At 38.2% G+C, this 18,630-nt stretch overlaps 1 protein-coding gene across 3 annotated transcripts in view; it reads left to right on the top strand.

Moving 5' to 3' along the window:
• usp46 (ubiquitin specific peptidase 46) overlaps nucleotides 1-17,714 on the top strand; it is a 31,158-nt gene extending 13,444 nt beyond the window's left edge. For 2 of the 3 annotated variants that reach the window (XM_057841948.1, XM_057841947.1), the window contains 7 exons: nucleotides 6,221-6,434; nucleotides 6,507-6,751; nucleotides 11,252-11,328; nucleotides 11,393-11,476; nucleotides 11,638-11,835; nucleotides 16,477-16,555; nucleotides 16,626-17,714. In XM_057841948.1, coding sequence (XP_057697931.1) covers nucleotides 6,221-6,434; nucleotides 6,507-6,751; nucleotides 11,252-11,328; nucleotides 11,393-11,476; nucleotides 11,638-11,835; nucleotides 16,477-16,555; nucleotides 16,626-16,727 — 999 coding nt within the window. In that variant the 3' untranslated portion in view covers nucleotides 16,728-17,714. Of the gene's footprint in view, nucleotides 1-6,220; nucleotides 6,435-6,506; nucleotides 6,752-11,251; nucleotides 11,329-11,392; nucleotides 11,477-11,637; nucleotides 11,886-16,476; nucleotides 16,556-16,625 lie in introns of all 3 variants that reach the window. The other variant, XR_009063946.1, reaches the window with a different exon arrangement.
• The last annotated feature ends 916 nt before the right edge of the window (nucleotides 17,715-18,630 follow it).

The raw sequence follows: 18,630 nt of genomic DNA, 5'->3' as shown, positions 1-18,630 counted from the left end.
ATTGGCTTACCATGACACATGACTCTAACCCTCAGCCAATCACAATCACTTCCATCGCATCTCTCGAGGGGCTGCATTTAGGTAGGCTTGTTTCCGGACAATTCACGTCACCTTCAAAGCGCCTGCCGTCCTCAAGATGGAAGCAGAATTATTGCTGGCTGACAGTGGGAGATGGGAACGAGGCTAGCATCAGGTGTTGCAAACACAGAAACGTTACCAAACTTTGGAAAGCGTTGTCTAATTGAATGAGCAGGGACAAACAGCTTGGAGTCAGAAGTACGTGCGCTATTCTCGAACCTGAATACACCCCAAGTCTTAGATGACAAATCAACAGAGCAGAGAGTCGACTCGACACGGCTGGTAGTTTCTTCAATTTATTCAGAGTAAGTAGCGCACCGCTTTTGACCATCGGTAACGGTAACGGCGTTGTAACGGTGGAAAAAGTAATTAGTTAGATTACCCCGTTACTGGAAAAAATAACGCCGTTACGTAACGGCGTTATTTATAACGGCGTTACTCCCATCACTGTATTACAGAAAATAATGAACTTTATCACAATATGCTAATTTTTTGAGAAGGACTAGTATATGCATGTATACATGTACAAATCATTGCTTTCTTTTATATATACCTCATAATTAAATGGTATTACATTTACAGTGCTGAACAACATTGTATTAAAATATACATATAATGAGTTTTTTTGTTTTGATTTATTTTTTAATATCACTTTGAGGGGAAAAAGGGGAAAACATGTCAGGGGGTAGCGAAAAACTATGGATCGCTTTACTTACATTTAACACTATTTAACCCTTTATTGGGCACTCATTTAACTTATTGGCAGTGAAAAATGAGCATTCACAGCCAGTGCTCCCAGTTTAAATGAATTGGATGTGTCTTGTTGTGAAGGGCAGCCAATGACTTAAAACTTTTGTAGCAGACAGTGGTAACTATAGTGGACACCTGGGTGGGGATTTCTGATCTTGCCTATAGAGTTCTGAAATAGTTGAGAAAAGAATACTAATTTAGGTTTTCATAATTTGTGCATGACAGAGTTAAACCTTAAAGGCCTGCAACATGACACAATTGTCAGAGAATCCCAAAATTTGAAAAATACGGTCTTAATGGAACATTTTTTTCAAATTTGTAAAAAAAAGAAAAATCTAAATGAATATGTGTAATAAGCGCTCTAATATGTAAAAACGTTGTTGAATCTTGATTTTTTTTTTTTTTTTTTTTTACATGGAACCTGCTGGTGCATGTGTTGACATGCATCCATCAATTTGTTAGAGAAAGAAATTTCTAAATTCTGCATTAGTGTCAAATGTGATACATTTTGCAATAAAGGGTAATAAACAACAACTTTTGATTGTTATTGGGGGCCATAACCAGAGTGTATTTCTGTTTTTATGCATTTTAATTGTATGAATTTTGTTTTGATTAACTTTTTTTTCATAAAAAAAACAAAAAACTAAAATGAAAAAATACAAAATGATTAATAATTTTAAAATTTTATCATTGAGCCCTGGCATCCCCATACAGTGGTATGAAAAAGTATCTGAACCTTTTGGATTTTCATTCTTTCATTAATAATTGCAAGTTGTCCAAGCCCTGTGGTAGCAAAAAAGCCCCAAATCATGATGCTCCCTCCCCCAATACTTTACTGTGGGGATTAGGTGTTGATGTTGGTGAGCTGTTCCATTTTCCTCCACACATGATGTTGTGTGTTACTCCCAAACAATTAAACTTTGGTTTCATCAGTCCACAAAATATTTTGCCAAAACTTCTGTGGAGTGTCCAAGTGCCTTTTTGTGAACATTAAACGAGCAACAATTTTTTTTAGACAGCAGTGGCTTCCTCTGTGGAGTCCTCCCTTGGACACCATTCTTGGCCATAGTTTTACATATAGTTGATGTGTGCACAGAGATATTGGACTGTGCCAGTGATTTCTGTAAGTCTTTAGCAGACACTCTAGGGTTCTTTTTTACCTCTCTGAGTATTCTGCGCTGAACTCTTGGCATCATCTTTGGTGGACGGCCACTCCTTAGGAGAGAAGCAACAGTGCCAAACTCTCTCCATTTGTGGACAACTTCTCTGAATGTCGATTGATGAATGTCCAGACTTTTAGAGATGGTTTTGTATCCTTTCCCAGCATTATACAAATCCACAATCCTTGATCGCATGTCTTCAGACAGCTCTTTTGACCGAGCCATGGTGCTAGGCATGTGCCGGTATGAGATTTTGACGGTACGATAACCGTGAGCAAAAATACCGCGGTATCATGGTATTACAATTATGGCTCCAAAATGTGTTATTTTGAGATTTATGAGTTTAAAAAAAAAAAAAAAAAAAAATTTAAATCCGTTGAACAGGATTTTTTTTTAATTTTCAGAACATATTTGCAAATTGGAACATGAATATAATGTTAAAATAAATAAACAAATAACAAATATTATAAATAAATTTAAAATAAATAGAACTATACCGACAGATTAGAGCCAGGACAAAATAATTGCTATAAAAAGTAAAAACACTTCTAAATAAAATTATCAAATAAAATATATAGGCCTACTGCATGACTTTTTTTTCGCTATTTTCAGCCACTGTGTCAACTCTAATCTACGTGATATCATGCCTTTGTGTTAAAAAGAACAAAGAATTCATAAGTTAATAAATTAGTTAAAAATGTATAAGTTAGTTAAAATGTAAATATTGTTATGGAAAGGTTTCATCTAAAAAAAAAAAAAAAAACTTTGGTAGTGAGACCTCTTCTCGTCCAGCGAATGTGGATTTGTGCTTAGGGCAAGATCATATTTCTCAAATAGCGATCTTTGACGCTATCCTTTTTTTCCCCCCTTCATTCAACCGTGTTTCTCACTCAGCGGCTGTGAGACTTAAAACGCCGACGAAATTGCTCTCCCAGCTAAGCCTAGGCTAACGTTCGTTTTTGCAAGGTTTTAGTTAGTTTGTTTATTGAATTTGAAAGGAAAACGTGTGTTTTGTAATTTGTGTGTTGTTTTGTTTTGCAAACTTTTTCATGGTGCTAACCTGTTGAACCTACTCACACGTTGAAAAATACAATTGTACAACGTTTTAAATGTATTTATTTTGTATATTTCACTTAACACGAATTAAGAGCTCAATAAAATGAAGAAAAGTACGCCTTGTGTTTGGAGTGTTTGTTTTTTGGGTCGCTGGCTGTTTAGCAGAATAGCATCACTTTCACACACAGCAACAAACGGGGGAAGGGGTGAGCGCTGACGCGCCAAGCCACTTATGTCTGCATTTTTTTGCACATTAAAAATAGCAAATACCACACTTTGGTATGACGGAAAATTTTAGTGGTTTTGAAACTGCGACGTTTTCACACCACGGTAAACCATGAAACCAGTAACTGGCACATGCCTACATGGTGCACATCACACAATGCACATCACATCAAGACAATTCTTACCAGGTGTATGTTTTATAGTGGGCAGGGCAGCTTTAAACCACTCATCAGTAATTGGGCATACACCTGTCTTAAATTGTTTGGTAAAAATTGGTTTCAATTGCTCTTTAAAGTGCCTGTGAAACAAAAAAGCATGTTTATTTCATAATACACGCGGTATTTTATGCCCCTGAATGATATGGACCGCTTGGATGTGTGTGGAAGCGATCCCTATATTTATTTAGTTTTTTGAATCCCGCGCCATGAAAATGAGTGACTTCCGGCTTCGGTCTTGCATTGAGGAGGAGGGCGCTGTGACGTGTACGGTAGAAGACGTTCTCTTCACTATACAGTGTACTGTTGTGTATGAGGACGAAGGATTCAGCTGATTTTGCGGATTAATACTTTTATTTTTTGCATCACGCCAGCCAAACGGCTGCAGAAAAATCATTCTGTATGCGGGAGAGGCGTATGCGCCTTTTTGGAGTTTCAAAAGGTTCCCATTCACCGTGGATATTTACTGTGGGACCATTGGACTTACAAGGAAGTGAGTAAACATCTTGTTTTGTATTATGTCAAATACGAATACAGTGATTACAAAGTAAACACTATAAAATTCCTTTAAATAAAGGACTACTTACGTTTGATCATTGATAGGCATGTAAAAAGCTATCCTCATGCTCATTAGCAGTTAGCTGTTAGCGCGTTAGCTACACAACAACTCCAGCCACCCTCCTCCAGGGAACGAACTGTAAATTGCTCTCCGCCGGGCGGTTTGCCGATCCGCAAAGAAACTCGACAACCGGGTCGTCATGTCAAATAATCCAGGCTAGTTATGTGTGATTTTCCACTTCGAAGACTTTGAAACATCCCTCGGTTCGGGTTAGCATGTCGGCTAGCTGTCACTCCTTCTGGTCTGTTTACATTCTCCGAAGCCGGGGAAGGGAAATTACATATGTCCGATTTAGGTGTCATAAAATATCGTTCAGGAGGTGTGACAGTAAAGGTGAAGTCGACTGTTTTGACCATTATGGAGTAATTTTGCCATTTCGTCTTGAATAAATGGATTTTTATTAATTTATATTCCGTTTAGCACAAGATTGTTATTTGTCATGACCATGCCATTTATTTAGCATTTGGGGAAAGTACTTGGGTAAAAAGAATATCCTGTAAAAATATTGAAGTAAAGAGACAGAAACAATGACATTTTGCCACTCTTTTCGTCGCGTTTTCCTCATTGTGAATAGTTCCCCCTCGACGGGCTGACTGGTCCTTCTCAAGCCATTTATATAGCTATTGGGGAAAAATACTTGGATAAAAAGAATATCCTGTAAAAATATTGGGAGTAGAGAGACTGAAACAATGACATTTTGCAGCTCTCTTCGTCGCGTTTTCCTCGTTCTGAACAATTCCCCCTCAATGGGCTGAATAGTAAAACCGATGAGCCTAGTCTACCGCTGACGTCATCCACCTGTTGGGGACGCTAAAGCCCTATAATGGTAGGCGTGGCTAACCGGCAGATTAAAAGACTAATTTCTCGTCATCTGCGCTTTGCTAAATTGTTGTATATAGTCGAATCGTCTCAAAATATGATTCTAATTCACATAATAATGCCATTTAAGACTTTTTTTCTGGTGTCATATGCTCTTTAAGTCTCCTTAGGCAGAGGGTTCACACACTTATTTTTCCCCACTTCAGTCATTGTTTGCATGCTATCCTCATTAAATTATGAAAACCTATAAATGTTTGGGTGGTTTAGCTAAAGCATACATTGTTTTTAAATCCGTGTGATTTTGACAAAGATCACATTTGATGGGGATTTTATGCAAAAATGTAAGAAATTCCAAAAGGTTCAGATACTTTTTTCATACCATTGTATGTGGACTTCACATTTTAGGTCAAATAGTTATGTCCAAATATGTGGACGCCAGGTCTTGAGGGGGTTAAGTTCTTTTGTTTTTGTTTTTTTTTAATGTACCGAAAACAGTCACTTGTCCTATAAAAGGTTAAACTAAAAATGTACGTTCTCCATATTTCTAATCCTTTATGTTTTGCGTATCCTAACATTAGGATCACAAACCATCTTCGCCATTCCAAAACCCCTAAATCATTCCTAATTCCTTTTTTCGCTCCACTGTGCTGGAAATAATGTTCTTAACATGAGAAGCACAGTTAGTGTTGACACTCTTTGTTGAAAAACAGTTCCTAGAAAAATCACAAAATCCTGACATTATGCCAAACTTTAAGCAATAAAGACACGTGCGGCTTGTAATTGCTTCAACTTAAAGATAAAGTTGTAGATCTCTTTTAAACATGAGAAAAGGTCTTAAAAATCTTACTTTAATGAAGCCACCATCTGTGAGAGGTTCTGGACAAAAATAAGATTTCAAGCATTTGTGATTGAGGTAACTTTGAGATATAAACAATTTGGAGTGATAAACACGTCCTGTGTCAAGTTGATCCTTTTATTTTGTCCCTGTGCCTGAAGTTAATGATTTGTGACTTGGTAAATATGGATTAAACAGGATCCTGAGATGTGCATAATTTGATCCAGGAATATAATTGCTGTTCCTGAGAACAGAAAAACAAGGAGAGTTTGAGGTCTCCAATTTGACCTCTTGAAACTACTTAAGCATAATTTGTGTAATATGGAACCAAATGGTAATGGAGTTCCTAATGAGAGAAACAATTTGCCTGAATAAATATGCTCAAGGTCAAATTGACCCAGAAGCTATTACTGCTGTTCCCGAATGTAACATCCATGTTTTTTGTTTGTTTTTGCTTTTTCAGTTCGGCAACACATGCTACTGCAACTCGGTGCTGCAGGCGCTCTACTTCTGCCGGCCGTTCCGCGAGAACGTGCTGGCCTACAAGGCCCAGCAGAAGAAGAAAGAGAACCTGCTCACGTGCCTGGCCGACCTCTTCCACTCCATCGCCACACAGAAGAAGAAAGTGGGTGTCATCCCGCCCAAGAAGTTCATTTCGCGCCTGCGCAAGGAAAATGGTGAAAAGACGCTCCCGGCGGGGTTGGAGAAACTCCTCCCTAATAACTGTGGCGCTTTTCATGTTGCTGCAGACCTGTTTGACAACTACATGCAGCAGGATGCGCACGAGTTCCTCAACTATCTGCTGAACACGGTGGCTGATATTCTACAGGAGGAGAAGAAGCAGGAGAAGCAGAACGGGCGCCTGAAGAACAACGGCGCCCCCGTCGAGGCCGAGACAGCCGCAGTGACTGAAAATAAGACGGAGCCCACGTGGGTGCACGACATCTTCCAAGGCACGCTGACCAACGAGACGCGCTGCCTCAACTGCGAGACGGTAAAGTATGGCTTTTTTCTTTATTTATTCTTCAAGAATTGTGGTAGATTTCCTGGAAACAGCACAGCGTTTTTACATGTAATAAAAAATTGATTTTAAAATCACTTTGTATGCAAAGCTCAATTCGATAATTGATAAATTATTTGTGGTGAGAAAATAGAAAATATTGTTAAAATTAACCATTTTAAATAAACACAAATTCCAAATATTAGTCAAATCTGCTATTTTACATATGAATTTGTTTAAATAATGTATTAATAATGTATTTTTCAAACTAACATTTTCAGTCAGTTTAAAAATTAAGGATATATTTTTTATAATGTATTTATTCAAATTTAAAAATATACATTTTTAATAAATTCAGTCATTTAATATATACAGTGATTCCTCGTTTTTCACGGTTAATGGGGACCAGAACCCGCCGCAATAGGTGATAAACCTCGAAAAACTTTTATGTAGTAGTATATGGCGGAAAACACTCAGGTGACTTGACTTGTTGTCCTATATGCATGTGTGACGCATCATTGGAAGGCTTAAAATCTCAATTTTCTGGGGGAAGAAACATTTTGAACAGAAGGGCATTTAAAAAAAATAATAATAATAATAATTTAAAACCCCTAAACCCTTACTCGAGGTTATCGCGTACTTATCTTGTTTCAATCCAAAAACTCAGTGTAGCATGTCTCACCGAGTGTCATGACACAGCTGTGAATGGCCACACCTGGACTTTTTGGGGATTTTATGGATGAAACTCGGTAATATAACCAGAGGTGAAAGTGGCTAGAAATTCTTGCCGGAACTCCCCGACGTGAAGGTCACCACGGAGCCAGATTTTTTTTTTCTTTTTTCTTTTTTTTTTTTTTTTTTTTGGGTGGAGGGGGGTCATACTTCTTAAACTACTGAAATGCAAGGAAAACTGTTTTAGCACAGTTCATAGGCGGAGTTTGATTTTTGGGGCAGGGGGGCACAACATGTTGATGACCCTGAAACGCAGTGTCAGCAATAAAATTAACTTACAAGAATATTTATATTAATAGTTGACAATGAGCGTTTTTTGTTTCCCATCATTCTTGAGGGGAATCAGGCTGCTTTGGACAGAATTGACTTCTGATTAAACAAACTGTATGCCAATCAAAACTAGTGCTGCAACGATTAATCGATTTACTCGAGTATTGGATGAGAAAAAAATATTCGAATTAAATTTTGTTGCTTTGAGTATTCGTTTACTTAAAGTGGCGTTGTAATGGTTTATTTTGAGAGTGTTAGCATTTAGTTTTATTGATTAGGGTGGATACACTGCCCTCTGTTCTGCCTCATTTCACATGGCTGAATCCAACTGCTCCCTGTTCAGACCAACGTAAGCTAAGTATTTGTTTGAGCTAATGATTTTTATGCATTCATAATTTAGTTTATAGGTATATTTTGCTGTTTTAGTGGGAATATGTCTCTGAACCATTTAAGAGCATTGTAAAAATAAAAAATAAAAAGTTAGCATTTTATAGCATTTAAGCTAGTAGACTTTTGCTATGTAAGTTAGCCAATTGTTCTTTTGTTGTACATAGATTCTTTTTTTTTTTTTTTTTTTTTTTTTTTTTTAATGATTTTTTTTTAAGGGCTGTCCCAAACGACTAATTTCCTCCCGATTAGTCAGCCGACTATTTTTACGATTAGTCGACTAATCTAATTTTTTTTTTTTTACTAATTTAATAATGAAATTTTTGTTAAAGCTTATTTATTCACAAAAAACAATTTTGGAACACCTAAATTCTTTATTAATTTAATAATAATAATAAATAAATAACAAATCAATAATAAATCACAAACAATGAGGTCAAATGCTGCTGGCATTAACTGGTGCAAAAAAATGTAAACGGAAACACTGTGACTTCACCTTTTTAACCGGAGTCAAAACAATTCTTACTCTTTTTGCGGTATGTCATTGTTTATATTGTTCTAAATGTTAAAATGAATTGCAATGTCCCGGACAATCATTTCCAGAATACTTTGTGTGAGTTCAGATGCTCTTTCTGGTGTGCATTCCGCATTTTTGGGGGAGGGGAAAACTGTTCAACTTTTGTTTGTTTTAACCTAAAAATAGATAAAGCAGAGGGCACACTGAAATATTACCAAAATTATTTTGAATGAAAGGCACACATAGTCATAGTAACAAAAATTAAATATATAGTATTAATTTTATAGAATACTACAATACACAATAATACAATAATACTTTATAATATAAAGTAACTAACATTTGTGCAGTCATGGATTACAGTAAGCAGGCCAGTGCTGTGTTTCCATATATATTTTTATTATATTATATATATATACAGGATATGTATATTTTTCCCTCAAGTGGGACCTTCCATGATCCTAATACATTTATTAATAATAAAATATTATATAAAACCATTTATATATATATATATATATTTTTTGTTTGTTTGTTTGTTTGTTTGTTTGTTTGTTTGTTTGTTTTATTAAATAAAAATGCACATTGGTACGACGCACATAAAGGCAACTTCAATTTTTTTTAAAAAATCGTTAGAAAGTTGTATGGACTTACAATCCGCTAGCTTGTTGTTTCCTGTTGTCTTCCGAAATACACCTGGGTGATGGAGCGTCAAGTGTTCGTTCATAGCCGTTCTACCGTGGTATGCGAGCTCAGCTTAGCAAAGAGTACACACAGTGGTGGCACCCTCCATATTTTCCTTGAAATAATTTCAGGCTCTGGCTAGTTTGGTCCACTTTTTTGGCTTTATGCCTCTTTCACCGTGTTACCAATTCTGCCCTTCTTGGTAATTGGCGGTGTTTTCAACTGCTCGCCGCAGTGAGGAGGGAACTGGCGATTCACTTGACTCTTTGTCGTCGGTTCGTCCGATTTCCTCCTCTGGAAGGCGGCGGCGTGCATAAAAACACAGAGAGGCATCGGATGGCTTTTTATGGATACTTTTATTGACCAAAACAAAAACGTGATGGATGCAGCCACTTAACTCCGCGCTGCCCGCGCACTTTTCAAACTCTCACGGATCTCGTTCCCTCCCTCTCTCTCGCTCGCCCACTTTCTTTCTCTCCGCTCAATCTGACAATGCCGGTCACATTGATAATAACAGCAGCCTCCTTGGTGGTGCCGGTAACAACCGCTTGCATCGCGAGCGCCCTCCATTCTAAACTTTATCTGCATGTAATTTTTTTAACCCGTCATTATCCGTCGACGGTATGTTTTGCCCGTCGACGCATTTACGTCATCGATGACGTCGACAACGTCGACTAATCGGGACGGCTCTAATTTTTGAGGTACTGTTTGAGGCTCAGCTCAGGTATTTTAATTTTTCATGTTCCGTATTCGATTATTCGAACTAACTAGTTCATCGATTAATCGACTGCTAAAATAATCGATGGCTGCAGCCCTAGTAAATTGTTTTCTTCTTGGAGATGAAATGCATGTGTGGCAGCTTAAATTGTTTTTTTTTTTTTACATAGCTGTTAGGTTTTGTGTTTGGTTTCTCCTAGTGTGACTTGTCCCTGTGATTACCCATTGCTCTCACCTGTGTGTGTTTTCCCAGTGTATCCTGCAATCTGCATCCACCTGTGTTACCCAGCTGTTCCTCGTCTCGTTACCCCTTGTCTGCGTATATAATGACCCAGTTTCTTGTCACTCCTTGTTGCGTCATTGTCTATGTCTGTCCTTGCCAAAGTCAAGACCCGTCCAAGCCCTCGCGTACCTGTCCATCCGTTTACGTAAGTTTTGTTGATCCATAGTCCTTTTGTTTAAACTTTGTGATTTTTGTTAGTTATTATTAAAACGTTTTTTTTTTTTTTTGAGTTCACTGCCTCCTGCCTTGCATTTTTGTTTCACTGCTTTTGGGTCCACACAACCTGCCTTCCCGCGCATTCCCTGATAATAGCGTTTTGACGTTTGCCGTCATATTTTCAGAATCAAAATACAGTGTACTGGAACAGCATTCCGGCCCTGAATCTTATACCGGAACTGCGTTCTGGCCCTGAATCTTATACCGGAACTGCGTTCCTGACCGTTCTGGCCCACTTTCACCCCTGAATATAACAAGGGTCGCAATGCAGAAATTGCTGAGATCAAGGAGTGGTCGAGATTTTCTTTTTTCAAATATTTACCCTTATAAATGTTTTTTTGTCTTCGTTTGGATCAATTAGTTATCATCTAAAATATCAGGGAAAACACGATAGTAACAAAAAAAAAATACAATTAAGCAACATTTATGAGGTAGCTATCCTTGACCTATTTACAGACACTACTTTTTTCATTGTGACGTAATTTGTTTAAAAGTTTAAAATATCCGAGTGAATAATTTTAGTCGTTTTACAAAACTTATTATCCATTCACCACTTTTGCATTAATTGGTTAATACATTATATTAGTATTTAAAATATTAGTCAACTATTAAGAGATGATACTTAAAAGAAATCCAATTTGTTGCCCTTTTCCCCCACATTCAAGCTGAACTAGTCATGTTTCAATAGGTAAGCAGCAAAGATGAGGATTTCCTCGATCTTTCCGTGGACGTGGAGCAGAACACATCCATAACGCACTGTCTCAGGTAGCCTTTCTTTTCCGATATGGAAAAGTAGGTCAGATTGAATAACGGGCGCGTCACTCCGCAGGGACTTCAGCAACACAGAGACACTGTGCAGCGAGTACAAGTACTACTGCGAGATGTGCTGCAGCAAGCAGGAAGCGCAGAAGCGGTCAGTTTGTAGCAGTTATTTGAACTCTTTTGATGTCATTAATGATGATAGATGTCCAATTCATTGAAAGTTTCCGCCCCAGTTCAAGTGGATTGGACGTCTCCGGCCGTCAACGGCAGCCAATGAGTTAACCGACATCAACCTGCATGTCTTTGTTGTAGGATGTGCGTAAAGAAGCTTCCCATGATACTGGCACTGCACTTGAAGCGCTTCAAGTACATGGAGCAGTTGCACCGTTATACCAAGCTGTCCTATCGCGTGGTCTTCCCTCTGGAGCTCCGCCTCTTCAATACATCAGGCGACGCGGTCAACCTGGATCGCATGTATGACCTTGTGGCTGTGGTAGTCCACTGCGGCAGGTGACGTACACTCCGTCTGGAAATATCATAGCGGGGATATGAGCAAAAAGGTACCGCCATTTTGGCATGGACCCCATTTATTATTATTGTGGTGCAAGAGGAGAGGTTTTCACCCCAGTATTCCCAACACTTCAAGCAAATCTATAATACGATGATGAGCTGGTCTCACATTATTATTTGATTATGAGCTTAGGCTAAGTTTATCATAATTCATCATGTTTCGCTTCATACTGGGCAGCTCAGACGGGAATAATACAGTATGTAGCGGACCCGCTCCGAATAAGGGTGAGACTTGACTGATGATTTGGTGTCTTTTATTGTCAAACATTGCAAAACCATTCCCTTGAACCATAAGAAAATAAAGCCGTTCACCTTGGAAAATAAAACGATCACCAGGATCACCGTAAGAGCTTTTCCGCAAGACTAGATCAAAACTTACATAGTTTGCTGTCACTCCTTTTGGCCCGCCTTGAAGTTACACACGGAACAGGAAATACACCAAAATAAAAGTGTAACAGGGAGTAAGGGCAAATTTCAAAATAAAAGACGTTCAGTAAACAGAAGAATTAGGCTTCGATTATTATCATAAATACAGTGCCTTGCAAAAGTATTCGGCCCCCTTGAATCTTGCAACCTTTCGCCACATTTCAGGCTTCAAACATAAAGATATGAAATTTAATTTTTTTGTCAAGAATCAACAACAAGTGGGACACAATTGTGAAGTGGAACAACATTTATTGGATAATTTAAACTTTTTTAACAAATAAAAAACTGAAAAGTGGGGCGTGCAATATTATTCGGCCCCTTTACTTTCAGTGCAGCAAACTCACTCCAGAAGTTCAGTGAGGATCTCTGAATGATCCAATGTTGTCCTAAATGACCGATGATGATAAATAGAATCCAAATGTGTGTAATCAAGTCTCCGTATAAATGCACCTGCTCTGTGATAGTCTCAGGGTTCTGTTTAAAGTGCAGAGAGCATTATGAAAACCAAGGAACACACCAGGCAGGTCCGAGATACTGTTGTGGAGAAGTTTAAAGTCGGATTTGGATACAAAAAGATTTCCCAAATTTAAACATCTCAAGGAGCACTGTGCAAGCAATCATATTGAAATGGAAGGAGCATCAGACCACTGCAAATCTACCAAGACCCGGCCGTCCTTCCAAACTTTCTTCTCAAACAAGGAGATAACTGATCAGAGATGCAGCCAAGAGGCCCATGATCACTCTGGATGAACTGCAGAGATCTACAGCTGAGGTGGGAGAGTCTGTCCATAGGACAACAATCAGTCGTACACTGCACAAATCTGGCCTTTATGGAAGAGTGGCAAGAAGAAAGCCATTTCTCAAAGATATCCATAGAAAGTCTCGTTTAAAGTTTGCCACAAGCCACCTGGGAGACACACCAAACATGTGGAAGAAGGTGCTCTAGTCAGATGAAACCAAAATTGAACTTTTTGGCCACAATGCAAAACGATATGTTTGGCGTAAAAGCAACACAGCTCATCACCCTGAACACACCATCCCCACTGTCAAACATGGTGGTGGCAGCATCATGGTTTGGGCCTGCTTTTCTTCAGCAGGGACAGGGAAGATGGTTAAAATTGACGGGAAGATGGATGCAGCCAAATACAGGAACATTCTGGAAGAAAACCTGTTGGTATCCGCACAAGACCTGAGACTGGGACGGAGATTTATCTTCCAACAGGACAATGATCCAAAACATAAAGCCAAATCTACAATGGAATGGTTCAAAAATAAACGTATCCAGGTGTTAGAATGGCCAAGTCAAAGTCCAGACCTGAATCCAATCGAGAATCTGTGGAAAGGGCTGAAGACTGCTGTTCACAAACACTCTCCATCCAACCTCACTGAGCTCGACCTGTTTTGCAAGGAAGAATGGGCAAGAATGTCAGTCTGTCGATGTGCAAAACTGATAGAAACATACCCCAAGCGACTTGCAGCTGTAATTGGAGCAAAAGGTGGCGCTACAAAGTATTAACGCAAGGGGGGCGAATAATATTGCACGCCCCACTTTTCAGTTTTTTATTTGTTAAAAAAGTTTAAATTATCCAATAAATTTTGTTCCACTTCACGATTGTGTCCCACTTGTTGTTGATTCTTGACAAAAAATTAAAATTTTATATCTTTATGTTTGAAGCCTGAAATGTGGCGAAAGGTTGCAAGGTTCAAGGGAATACTTTTGCAAGGCACTGTATGTATCACAACTAGGCAAAAACAGGAAACTGTATTTAAGCTTCACTCCTGGTATTGAAGCCAATTAGGATGCCTCACCCAATTTTCGAGAATTCCTTTTTTGTCATTTTTTGTGTCCCTCCCTCCGTTTAAGACTCCGCCAACTTTTCTTCCTCACCATTTAAATTTCCCTCGAGGTGTTCAAGTCACTTTTGACTTGTCCAATGCAAAATTGCACTGTCGGGACGAGAGAACGAATCCATGTCTTTATACAAGCTATTAATTATGTCAACGCACGTCATACTCTTGAAGGCCTAGAAGAAGAATGCACAACACGGTCGTGGACTGGTCACCGATTTCCAGTCTTCAAATCGTAACGTTTTAACTGGCAAAAATTTGAAAAGGTGGACCAAAACGTACTATTGTTGTACTATTGGCACCTCAACCTACGATCGCTTCGACACACGATCTTTTCGACATCCGATGACATGCTCGAAATACGACGATTTATGACAGCGCCGCAGTTCTTTGTTTTCTCGAGAGACGGACGCATGGCGGATTTTCTTATGAGAAACAACATGGGCTCCAAGAAGGTCTGTGCTGGTGGTGAAAAAAGGAAAAGGGTGACACTTCCAATTGAAAAGAAGATGGAAATAATCGAAAAATATGAGCGTGACGTGTGCGTCCGTGAACTGGCTCGATAATACGGCCATAGGATGTCTGCGATCTCGATGGTCCTTCCCGACCTCCGTTCGCCAGTCTTTATAAATTGATGTTACAGTTAATATTGTGGTAACCACTGTCAAGTCAGCCACGCGGTGCGTTCAGGTACAGTACGTAAAACACATCCTCCTCATAAGAACTCGATTCGCTACCTTATTACAGGAATTACTATTATATTAATCCGATTTTTATTTATAATTTATTTGTTTTGCTATGTGTAATTGCCATTTGCAATAGTACCAGCAGTATTTAATGATTTAGTGTAGGTTTTCGAGCTGTGGAACGAATTAATGGAATTATAATGTATTTTTATGGGATAATCCTGCTCGACATACAACCATTTCGAATTACAAACAAGGTCCTGAAACGAATTAAACTCGTATGTAGAGGTACCATTATATACAATTATACTCATAATTGCATTATAGAAATTCAGGCTAAGCTCATAATGGTATTAAAGTTTGAACTAGGCTCATAACTGTATTTAATTATTATTAGGGTTGTTCCGCTCATGTTTTTTTGCTTTCGATCCGATCCCAATCGATTTAATTTGAGTATCTGCCGATCCCGATATTTCCCGATCCGATTGCTTTTTTTTGCTCCCGATTCAATTCCAATCATTTCGATAATTTTTCCTGATCATATACATTTTGGCAATGCATTAAGAAAAAAATGAATAAAACTCGGACAAATATATACATTCAACATACAGTACATAAGTACTGTATTTGTTTAGTATGACAATAAATCCTCAAGATGGCATTTACATTATTAACATTCTTTCTGTGAGAGGGATCTACGGATAGAAAGACTTGTGACTTTGTATATTGTGACTAAATATTGCCATCTAGTGTATTTGTTGAGCTTTCAGTAAATGATACTGTAGTCATGCCCAAATGCATTATGGGAAGTGGAACCATGACTGTGCGTAGTGCTACCAATTGATATAACTTCTCTGCGTTGGCAAATAAAATAAGGTATTAAGATAAAGATCAATTGCTACCTTGCTTCCCCACATTGCTTCCCATGATATTTCTAATCGTAGGGAGAGGGATTGTAAGGTTTTAGCCAATTAAAAAAAGGCTCCAAAGGCTGCCAAAATTCACTCTACTCATTTTACGCTGCCTTTTATCTCTCTATATAGGTAAAACGGCGCCATTACAGATTGAGCACGACAATGCGTGAGAGGGTCGTGCAGCGCATGCATTAATTGCGTTAAATATTTTAACGTGATACATTTTTTAAAAAATTAATTACCGCCGTTATTAGGATAAATTTGATAACCCTACCCTAAGCCTAAACTAAAGACTCTGGAAGAGTGAAACATATTATGTCTGTAACGTTAAATACAATTAGAAAACGATTTATTTAAAAAAATATATATATATATATATATATATATATATATATATATATATATATATATATATATATATATATATATATATATATGTTTAAAAAAGGCATGGCCGATATTTTTTTGCCGATTCCGATACTTTGAAAATGACGTGATCGGACATCTCTAATTATTATATTTGCGTAATATTTCTAAATAGTGGTGAATGAGGTCCCCTCTACCTCATTTTTGTCGTCATGGCAAAAGGTTCCAAGCTCATATAACAGCATTATAGCATCAAAAAACGTACAGTAGTTAAAGTCGGCCATACTGTAATGAGATCATACCTCAGGCCTGAAACTGAACACTTGTTTATGTTTACTCAGCGGTCCAAACCGAGGGCATTACATCACCATCGTGAAGAGTCATGGCTTCTGGCTGCTGTTCGACGATGACATCGTGGAGGTGCGTCACACCCGCGTACGCCTTTGTTCGCTGGCCATGTTTGGCTCATCGGTCTTCTCTCTTCCCTCAGAAAATCGACGCCCACGCCATCGAGGAGTTTTACGGACTTACGTCAGACATCTCCAAGAACTCTGAATCGGGATACATCCTCTTTTACCAGTCCAGAGAGTGACCCCGCCCCACCCCACCTCCTTTTTCCCCTATCCATGTTTGTCAACCACCCCAACCTTAATTTTTAACTGACTTCACCTGCATCTGACCGCACTTTATTCAAAACAACGTACTGTCAAAAGTTGACATTCCTCTCAAATCCTATGCATTTTTGAAGGGGTTTAAAGTCATATTTTCATATTATAATTTTGGCAAACTACCTAACTACAGAATCAGATGACACACATTTACATGTTCTGTAGATTTTATTATTTATTCAACTTATTTATTTCTGTTATTGTAGCACTAACCGCAAGACACTAGCAGGACTTATGTGTTTGGGTTTTTTAGCGATTGAACACTATTTTTGTGTGTGTGAATAAATCAAACATCCAACTTGGTGGGACTTTGCTTGCCATTAAAGGGCGATGGACGTCCAGCGACTTCCACTTAAAATGGATTGGATGTGTCTCGCTGTCAATGGCAAAAATTTTAAATTTTAGCGATTTTTGGTTGTTTTTATTTTTTTGCATTTGGTAATACTTAATCATTCCCACATTGGCATAAAAGTTTTTTATGTTATATTTTCCTATCATCATGTTAATTGAAAATTTCTCCCACAAAACGAGCATTTCAACATCTCAAGTTTTCTCCACATTGTGCCAAACTGTTGTACTCCTCGTCATAATGAAATGTCCATGTGCTCTTTGTAAACATGTACATAAATGGTCTAGTCTATAGAAAACAGCGACATTATTTTTTTAAAATAAGCGTATAACTGTGCTGTCTTTCCCACCCGGTAACAAACTGTCTTGCCGTGTGATTCGTTGAGAAAGAGCTTCCATTCATGACACCCACACCCCTTTTGTTGACTACTGTGACGTGGCCACAAGAGCGCCACCCGAAGGCGGCTTGCATCTCGATGATGACGGAGGCGTCATTAGCTGTCAACTAAAAGTGCACTTTATTGCCTGATGTGAAAACACTCGTTTGATCTCAATAAAAATGAACATCAATGTCGGTGTGGTCTGTTGTTGTGTCATGATGACCTCGTACATATTTACAAATATTTCATATTGCTACATATATATGTATGTAAATATAAATACTGTTTTTCTCTAGGTTCGAGTTTCCAACTATAGTTAAGTTTCAAACTAGGTTCAGGGTTTGAACTAGAGCAGTGTTTAGGGTTTCCAACTTGGGTTAAGTTTTCTAAGTAAGGGTATGATTTCCAAGTTTATGATTTCAAACTGTTTTTTTAAAACTATGGGTGGCAAAGTACAGTGGCTTAAAATCACCATCAAATGTGATCAGATATTTGTCAAAATCACACAGATGTAAAAACTGCCTGCTTTAACTAAAGCCACCAAACATAAGTTTTCATATTTTAATGAGAATACCATGCAAACAATGACAGAAGGGGAAAAATAAGTAAGTGAACCCTCTGCCTAAGGAGACTTGAGCAATTGAAACCGATGTGTGCCCAATCACTGATGAGTGGTTTAAAATGCGTACGACAGGAGAAATTTTTTTTAAAATAGCATTATTATGTGAATTGGAATCATATTTTGAGACTATTCGACTATATACAACAATTTGGCAAAGAAACTAGCGAGAAAGTCTTTTGATCTGCCGGTTTAGCGGATTCACGATTCACGAACGAGGAAAACGCGACAAAGGGAGCCGCAATATGTCATTGTTTCAGTCTCTCTACTCCAATATTTTACAGGATATTCTTTTTATCCAAGTATTTTTCCCCAATAGCTAAATAAATGGCATGGTCATGACAAATAACAGTCTTGTGCTAAATGGAATATGAAATAATAAAAATGCATTTATTCAGGACGACATGGCAAAATTACTCCATAATGGTCAAAACTAAAGATGCACCGATACCGATACTAGTATCGGCAGGGGGCGCCGAT

The sequence above is a fragment of the Corythoichthys intestinalis genome, chromosome 7, assembly GCF_030265065.1.
Source record: "Corythoichthys intestinalis isolate RoL2023-P3 chromosome 7, ASM3026506v1, whole genome shotgun sequence".
Classification (NCBI taxonomy): Eukaryota; Metazoa; Chordata; class Actinopteri; order Syngnathiformes; family Syngnathidae; genus Corythoichthys; species Corythoichthys intestinalis.
The sequence above is the reverse complement of the archived record's forward strand: the minus strand, read 5'-3'. Positions and strand labels throughout refer to the sequence as shown.